General features: G+C 43.3%; 1 protein-coding gene across 1 annotated transcript in view; it reads right to left on the bottom strand.

Moving 5' to 3' along the window:
- The window catches only part of igf2bp1 (insulin-like growth factor 2 mRNA binding protein 1), a 56183-nt gene extending 47752 nt beyond the window's left edge, over nt 1–8431 (bottom strand). The window contains exons 1-2 of the mRNA XM_035655258.1: nt 7852–8431; nt 6590–6650 (exon numbers count right to left, since the gene is read on the bottom strand). Of these exons, the coding sequence (XP_035511151.1) occupies nt 6590–6650; nt 7852–8026 (236 nt within the window). The 5' untranslated portion in view covers nt 8027–8431. The remainder of the gene's footprint in view (nt 1–6589; nt 6651–7851) is intronic.
- Between the last annotated feature and the right edge of the window lie 1170 nt (nt 8432–9601).

Raw genomic sequence — 9601 nt, 5'->3', positions numbered from 1 at the left:
CCCCCCCCCCCCCCGTTGTCAAACCAGGTGTCAATATGGGAGCACGAGGTTAGCATCAGCATCAGTGAAGCTTCATCCTTTCATCCCCAAAATATCTTTCAAACCTTTTCTACGCAGTAATGATAAATGGAGGTTCCTGAGCAACAGCAAACACACAGTCCTAAAGGTGTGTGACAGTTTCAGCCCTCTCAGACAGAATGCCGTTGCCCGTCTTGAGCCACTGCTGACCCACCTGCTTCAGTCCAACCTCGACCATTACTTACAGCTCAGGTTCCACATCTAGCTGCGATACTAAACTTTTAAATTATCCTCACTTGACCCGTTTAACTTCTCATGCTATGCAGACATATGTTATAATCAATTTTTTTTTGAAGTGTGCATCCAGGGAGTCTCAAGATAAATCAGAGGGTGTTGCAGGATGATTAATGGGATACGAATATAGTTTTTCTGACTTTTCTCTAACTTCTGCTGTTCTCATGAAATGAAAATGAAACTATCCGAGACGGGGAGAAAAATAACTTTCCACCATCTATGATGAGGGCTGGAAAGCAGGCATTGCTTCATTTTAGAGGGGAAAAAGGTTGAGAATCACTGGCGTGTTTGCTTTTTTTGTCATAAGATGAACAGCTATACATCCATGTTGATACCAACTGTCTTGAGATTATTATATCCCAGAAAAAAACTACAGCATTGCTGGGAAAACACTATAATATGATGCCCCTACTATCAAAAATCTTGTTGTGATGATGCAACTTTAAAATGACATCTCATGTTTGAGTATTTCAGTCCGTATAAGTTACATATACAGTAGCTAACTAAATGTGCAGTATCAGTTCACAGAAAGCTACTTACAGAAATATCTGAGGTTTATAGAGGACACTGCCAGCTGGTTAACACTATAAACTGTTAAACTGTGGTGTTATTTGGAAGTGATGTCCCAGGCTCAACCATCACCAGCATCTTTTTCATTGGCAGGAAAACTGGGATCTTCATCTGTCCTCCATGTTTCTTTTTTGTTCTCTGAAAGCACGCTCATTATAAAAGCACAAAAGAATAAAAATGAAGGATCCTGACGACGGTCGGTACGCAGACATGCCCCACATGTTAAAGCTCCCCTAGCACACAACACAAAAGGTGAAGAAGAAGAAGAAGGCGAGGAATCTGAAAAGTTACTTCTGATGAAATTTAAAAAGCAAAAATCTCAAATTGGCTTAGAAAACTGAAAATGTCTAACAGAAGAGAGCAGTGACCGGACTGAGGAGATGTGAAAATGTTGTCTGCAAGAATGTGACAGCATCTATGGGACAAATGGGCTGGAGATGATGGAGGGAGGACAGAAGGAGAGACGATCGCTGATTGATTGATTGACTGATTGACAGATGGGCCGGGAGGAGGGAGCCTCACAGGGAATAACCGTGAATTCATCCGCACGTTATTAGGGAAGATATGGGGTTCTGTCTTTTAAATCACACACAACTTTTTATTTTTTAAACATAACAGTTTTGTCTGAGTGCACTGGGAGTGATAACTAGAACACATGAGGATTAACACAAGAGAATTGGCTGCATAAGACAACAAAAGATGTTACACCAACGCAGTTTCTTCAGTTTTCTGATGAGAAAATATTAAATTCAAGACTGATTTTTTCCCCCTCTCTCAATGCACAATTCTCTGTTTATTTCTTATCAAGCTCTAAAGCAAAAAACGCTACATTACATTGTTTTTCCTCATTTTTTTGAATGAAGAGAATCAGCTCCTGTTTGGCTCCAAATGCCAGCACATTCATGGCCACTATAGAGTGTCTGAAGGTGGAGTTGAGGAATTGATGCAGCAAATAATCCAAACAATGAAATCCAAACAGACAAGATGAGCTCCGGCTGCACTAAAAGTTATAGCTAATAAATCAGGGCGAGGGATGGTGATTTGCAAAATGAGCCTGGTACCGTTTTTACAGCAAAAACTGGAGAATGGGAGACAGTCTTTATTTTGTAAAGCAAACACAGAGAGATTACTCTTTATAGCAGTATATTCTTTTCTAAATAATATTTTTTTCTTTTCTATTATAAATATTCTCCCATCTATAATAGAGCCACCAAAAAATATGTATTACGTCTCTATTCTGTGTTCAAAACATGAATATAATGTCATCAACATGTATATGCAAAAAAACTTAATTACCAGTACCAGGAAATAGTTCATGTTTTATATATTACATGGGCTATGCATGAAATATCATTTTCATTGGTAAAAAATATACAAGATGTTATCCTACACCTACAACTCCAACAGAAAACAAATAGATTTATTTGGAATTTGGGGGCGACAGCCATCATATATATAATATAATATAATAGTTGGGAAAAGTCATGAAATGAAGTGAATTATATGTTTTGACGTGTTGAGGAGGACAGAACAGAACATCACGACTGATCTAGGCTGCCTGAAAGCTGCTCAGCCCAGCTACTGACCTTCTGCTATTGTTTTTACTGTGAGTGTGTGTATACACTGTAGGTACAGCCATTATAAATCACGCCAGATGACACCATTCCTTACCTATTTACCTGCATAAGTACCTGTACTTATGCAGGAAATAAGATTACCAGCTCCAAGGCATTGTTAATGAAAGCAAAGTCACAGAGTGGTAGATCCTTGCATTTTATTTATCTTATCATCATCAGTCCATCTACCCAGTGTGGGAATAATATCAACAACAGGTCAACTGGAAACATGGACAGCAATGATATTCTTAAATTATACTGCACATATTGTGGACGCCCAAGCCCAATTTTTCTGCCACATTTACTACAATATATGCCAACTTTGGTTTTTAGAGCAGGCTGCCAGCTGAAGATAATAACTGTATTTCATATCACAGGTCAAACCTTTCCATAATCAACTCCTAAACACTTTTATAAATTCAAGCTCACAATGCACCCTCCCTCAGCAGTATACACACATACCATGAGTACACTAACACAACTGTTAAAAAGCAAACAGACTAATGAAAACTCCACAAATTAAAGATGGGAGTAAATCTCGTTTTGTTAATCCAATTATTTTAATTATTAAACATTTTCTGTAAGTGTTTGTTGTGTTGCATTTAGAATAAAAGCATGCAGTTATTTTGGCACACTGACTCTAACACTTAAATTCAAATAGGAGGTGTTTTTATAGACAGCATAAGATTTTTTTTAAAATGTATTCAGTTAGAAATTGCACACTCTTCAGCTTTGTTCGTCTATCCCTCCTGTCATCTACTTTACGAAGAAGAAGAGGGTTTCAAGGATTTTTAGTCGGTGTTACTCTCCACACTCGCTCACTACAGGCATTCTATACATTTTTCTCTCCAGAGAGGATGGCCTGTTCCCTATGAAAAGCCCCCCGCCCACCCCACACACACAACAACACACAACACACACACCACACACACACACACACACACACAATTCAGCCCCCCACCCCTCCCGACTCTTCCCCCCTGCTCTCCTACCACTCCCGCTGAACCTCAGCCTGACACACATTTCAATCAGCTTCACGGTGAATATTACGACCGTTCTCCAAAGTTTAGAATGCCTTCCACCTCCATTCTCAGCTGGGCTCATTTTTTGAATACACACAGACACATGCGTGGCTCACATGTGGCAATATTGGTCAGGGGTCAGGGACCCATGGGCGGCCCCCTGCAGCCTATAAGGTTTCAGCACAACACTCTACGAGGACAGAAAGAAGGAATTTGAAACCTTAGAACTTAGAACCTCCTTACAGTGCCCCCTTCCCCCCACTCAAAATAAAGGTTTGTTCCCTCTGAATAGTGCCGCGCCGGGACCACCTCCCAACCCAACCACACCCCACCACACACACACACCTCCATGACGTTCCATGTCAGAAAAACTGCACCAGAGGAAGTTTATGGCGTTCAAGCAGTGATATAACATAAATGATAACAAACACCAGGACTGCACTGGCTTTATGGACACACACACAGAGAGCAACAACACACCTGCTAACTTCGACATGTTGACAATTTGACGAGGCTACAGTCAGACTGAGGGCAGAAGATTGAGCAGATATGGAAGAGGAGCAGCCTGTTACGGGTTTACAGGACGCCATGTTACTGTTACTCGTTGAGCTCATTTGATCTAAAGGCACACGTCGTCAAAAACTAAAACCGGTCGTTTGCTCAAATTAACGCTCATTAATAAATACGCCATTACTGTAGTTTTGCAGCTGGGGCATTTTAAACATTTACACAATAATTTAGCACATTTGAGATAAGTCCAACATCACACAGGCGCATGTAGAGACTGTAGCCCCGCAGATGTTTGACATCAATATTTAAGCACAATAACTTGAGACAGAATTTGGATAATTGGGCTCGCGCTGGCTGGGTATATGAACGGCCATTTTAAGATGAGGCTTTTAAAAAAAAATTGGTTTCCTTGATATGACTCCACTCCTGCCTGGATTTGTTTTTTTAAAATACTTAAACACACTACCCCATACATACACACATACACACCAACAAATGAACTGTGCTACTACAGGGCGAGCCGGGCGCTGAAGAGACCCGGAACTACACACAGTGGGGGGAGAAAAAACAGCAGCCTGTACAGTTATCCTGCTTCACTCAGAGCTTCGCCATTTTGCCCTCACTGCCTGACGTGGAGTGACTCCTCTCTGCGTGGACGCACCACGTGTTGTGGAGCCACGGAAGGCCCCAGCTCAGCCCAGCTCGGCCCACGGTGGCCCCCTTTTCTCCTCACAAATCATCTTTATCATTGTGGCTCTTCAAGGTTATCACAGTGACGGTGTGGGACACTCAGCACTAACGCAGCGCAATCACAATATAACGTACCGACCCGCTGGGAGATTAGAAGAAATTACAGCCTGCTGCCATGTTGGTTCTCTAAGCATGGCGACTGACCCGTTTCTGCAGTTTCACAATAACTGAGATGTTTAAACGCTATTCACCTGCACAAAGAGCACACTGCTGGGGTTTCTTTTGCGCCACAGCCATGTTGAAACATTTCTTTACCGCTTTCTCTGCTGGCGCAAGGCGGGCGCCCCAAAACACCTCCAATTCTAATATTTGGCCACACTGACACAAAATCACCGATTGCAATACATGTTTAATGCATTTACAGCCAACAATGAGCCGATAGGACGATATCTCCGCTCACTGGTCTTTTTGATCATGGGAAACACACACAGGCACACACGTGTGGCCAAATGGCGGAACATGGACGAACTGTGCTCAGATCGTATCTGTGCCAAAGGTTACAGACATCAATGATGATCTATAGGCGGATTCCATAAAAATGTTAAAAGCAGGTCAAGTCTGGCCCCCAGCACAGAGCAGCTGATCCACAATGGACCCCAGTTTATCCTTTGGACTAAGGAAATTCGAAGTCAGACTAAAGTCGAAGCTACAGGTTCATTTCTTTCTATTAAAATGCTTAATCACGATAAAACAAATAGATTTTTTTTTTTTTTTTGACCGACCAAAACACTTGGACCGCTGTCCCATTTTAATTTCACAGCTGACTGCAAAAACAAAGCAGCTCAAAATAATACATTTTTAAAAATTACAATTATTATCCATAAAAACTCAAAATACACAGCTGAGTTTTTACAAGAAATGAAAGAGATTAACCAGAGCATTTATGCTCAATTTATTCAGCATTTTCAAACAATTAGGACTCCGTTAAATCACATAAACTTTAACATTTACATTTCAGCTGGAGATATTTTACAAACACCCCAAAAATAAGGAAAATAATTATCAGACTGCATTTAATGTGAATCCTTAAGGACGAATTGTATCATTTCTAATGATTTACAGCCAGAGACGAACGTGATCCGAATACACACACACACACACACACACACAGAGTAAACTAATTAAATGTAGCCTGCATGAATGGAAATAATGTATACGCAATTATTGGGCTTTAAATTCCAAACTAGTTGTTTCAAAAGTTTCCAAAACGTAACGATGAACTTACACACACCCACATTTCCTAAACGTAGGCTACTATATCCCCCAGTGTATTTCAAATTCCTGTTAAATAAATAAAAAAAAGTGGTGTAAGATGAAAGGCTGGGCTATAGGACGTGCTTATAGCCTAATGTGATGACTTTGCAAAGAATATCTCCTCTACGTGTTTACAGTCTTCACTCAACCCACAGCAGCATTTTCACATCGAGAGAAAAAACCCCAAACTGCATTAAATGACATTACATTGCACAGCACGGCAGGCAGCTTTAGCTAGCTGTCACCAGTTCAGTTTCACAGCAATGGCCGACAAAGTTGAGGCTCCACACAGTCACACCAAAGAAAGCACAAACCAAGACTAGCTAGGCCCCACTACTGCGCCGAACACAACCTGCAAATGGCTTTTAACACAAGGGAGACACATGGGCACGCTTCAGAGCACCACTTATTGTAAATGAAGCAGTGAAATCGTTGAGTTGAGTTAGAACTCCATGAAAGAAAGGCCTGGACAAGGTGATGCAACACATGAAAGGGGTTTTAGAGAGGAGGGGGGAGGGGTGATATATAGTGCTGAATACTGTTCAGTAGGCCTACCTTTGCTTCTTGGGGACGGAGTGCTCGACCTCAATACGTTTCCCTTGGAGTTCCACTTTACCTGGGAACAAATAAAAATAATAAAAACCGGGGATTCACAACACACTGTGGCTACATGCTAACTGTTTACTAGCAGGCCTGTGAGGGAAATGTGGTGTATTCAGGGTACATAGCTAAACTGGTGGACTCTTTGTGGCTAACTTTTGGAAACCTGCAGATTGTCAAAGAAGCAAAAGGGAAGCAAAGCAAGCTGGGAATTAGGTTTGAGACGGACAGCTTCAGAAGGCCCAAAACATGGCGAAAAGTCACGGAACAAGTGGATTCTGTAGGCACGTCACTTCTGCCCCCATAATGAGCTACTTAAACCCTCAGAGATGCAGCATGACAACCATACGAATATTATTTTTCTCTCTGGGACTGCTGGCGTGTCTTAAAAGCCTAAATGGTGCACATGCTGTATGGGGGGGCTGTGTTTGGGAGTTTGGTGAGGTCTCATGTAGAAGAAGCAGAGGGAGCTGACAGGCATGGCGACCTTGCCTCCTCACGTTAGCCTACATATGTAGGAAATCATGAGAAATGGGCTACAAAGCACTGACGCCACGGCGTGAACCAAGCCTTGACAATAGTAGTAATGCTGCTCGTCGATAATTTTGGATTGGTGGTGGCGTGAGGCCTGTTTTGGTGAGTACACAGGGTAAGATGTGTTTTTTTTATTTTTATCTATCTTTGCCATAGTGTACTGCCGGCTTAAAGGGGGAGGGGAGCCAGCGAGGATTCATACTATATCACAGGAGAGTGTTCAGTCCTATGCTAGGCGTGCAACACATCGAAATGCCACTCACATACACATATTAGCTTAAAAGGCACAAGCCGCACTCATCCCTGGGTTACACATGATTGTGTGGATAACTTGTTCAATGGCTATATTGTGAAGTGTAGTTCTTTACGTTCGGCTCAGGCTGTACGGTATAGCTTTACGTTTATACTACGTGTGTCCCTCCCCCCTGCAAAAGTTGAACGGCTCCCCGGGGCGTATAGCTCCCCACACGCCATTAAGCTAGCGTCAATAAAATAATTGTGTGAATGTGTTTTTATCCGGCATGTTCGTGTAGTAGCCTCCGAGGTGGACGGGGAGTGAAACTGGGGTACACCGCCGAAGGTGGGCATGCACGCCGCTGCTCTACACCGGCGCTTCCCTTTAGAATGAATGAAACTAAAGGTGGAAGGGGGTCTTTGGCGGTCAGTAGTCCACCTTAACTCACCCGAAAACGTCTCGATAGCCTTCATGGCCCATTGATCGTCCGGACAATCCACAAACGCATAGCCGGTTTTCATTAGAAACTGTCCGGAGTATGGGATCTTGTGGTCGTCAAAGGTTTTTCCTAAGTCCTCGGCAGTCACGCTGTCGCCTAGATTCCCAATGTATAGCTTGTGCATGGTGGAAATTGTTTTTCCAAGTCCAAAAATGGGGAAAAAAAACAAAGCCCGGAATAACTCAAATTGAAGCCAGAAAAAAAAGTTTCTCTCCTGAATTTCTTAATAGCGCAACAAGATATTGTCACACTTGCCACACTAACTGAAAGTGGAAATCACACTGGAGGGCAAGAATAATCTAAAAAAAATAAAAATAAAGCGAAACAAAGGTTAATTCACGACAGCAAACTAAAATAAAAAAAAAGATTTTGAAAGTGTAAAAACTGATGATAACGTAGAATTTAGCTGTAAATCCAGTTGAATAAGTGGAGCAGGAGAAGAAATAAAATCCCTTGACTTGCAGCCGGCCCCAGCAGACGAATAAAGCAGCAGCCTATAGCCTCTCTATCGCACTGTGGAGGACGTGGGTTGTAGCTACTGGGTGGATTTGGTGATGGGTCTGTGGTGGAAGAGTGGGAAAAACTATGGCGGGATCAGATCGGGAAAAATGTTTTCCTCTCTCTCTCCGCCTCTCTCTCTCTCTCTAGTTTTCTACCCTTCCCTCTCTCGGCGATCCGCCTGCTGCCGGCAGAGGGGTGACGCCGCCCCTCCACCGACTCCAATTCACGTTTTTTCTTTTTTTGTTTGCAAAGAGGAAACCACGTGGTCTGTTTGGAGTAGGTTAGAGAGATGAGGAAGGGGAGGGAGCACCCCCCTCTCATCCTAGGGTATTCACCAGATGAGCGCGTGTGTAGGCTACGTACGTGCCCGCGCGTACATGGGCACACAAGCAGAGACCCCTAATTCCGTACTGTGCTCGCGCCAATCTGTACTGTATTTGTGCACAGTGCCGTTTGTGTGCCGTGCCGGGGCTTTTATGCAACGCGACGTGGCCACACATGCGCTTAATGCGCTTCTGCTCGTGCGGGGCAAAGATTAGGCTATATGGAGAGACTCCCTCCACAACAATGTAAGCTAAAAGCTAAGACAGAACAATGTGCGGAGGGTCGAACTGTTTTTATTGCTCTAACTCACTTCTGCCCACACCCGCGGTCTTGAGTGGCTGAAGGCCTAGGTGGGAAAAAACGTTCCCATTTAAATAACAAGGCACCGCCTGCTAATTCTATAGCCTAGCACCCCCACCCCTCCGCTGTTCCCACCCTCTGGATGAATATGATGCGTGGTGAAGAAGTTAGTCGTCATGATGTTACATAAATGACCTATGGTGAACCTCCAGGCTGTTTGGAGCGGGGGAACAAAAGGTCCAGGGCCCCATTTAGCCTCAGGGGCCGCGAGGGTACTGCTACTGGGACCTGCGGAAACTCACTTTGATACATTGTGGCCTACACCCACCGCCCCATTAACTGAAACAATGTATCAGATATGGCGGCGATACAATGTAACAGCAGCAGAGTACAGACTGTTGTAGCTATAGGCGGGCGCTCCGTAGCTCCGTAACTGCACCACCTCTCGTGTTTTTTTAGACAGTTTATGTAATTGTTGTGGTTTTACTTGTTCAGAAAGGTCATGGCTTCCAACAGGCGGTACCCAGAGTTAGGATACAACTTCTGCAGCGTTTGCCACACCCAAGCAGGCGTG

Source organism: Morone saxatilis, unplaced genomic scaffold (genome assembly GCF_004916995.1).
Source record: "Morone saxatilis isolate NCDOM2014 unplaced genomic scaffold, NCSU_SB_2.0 Contig14, whole genome shotgun sequence".
Lineage (NCBI taxonomy): Eukaryota > Metazoa > Chordata > Actinopteri > Moronidae > Morone > Morone saxatilis.
This window is presented reverse-complemented; position numbering and strand designations above follow the sequence as displayed.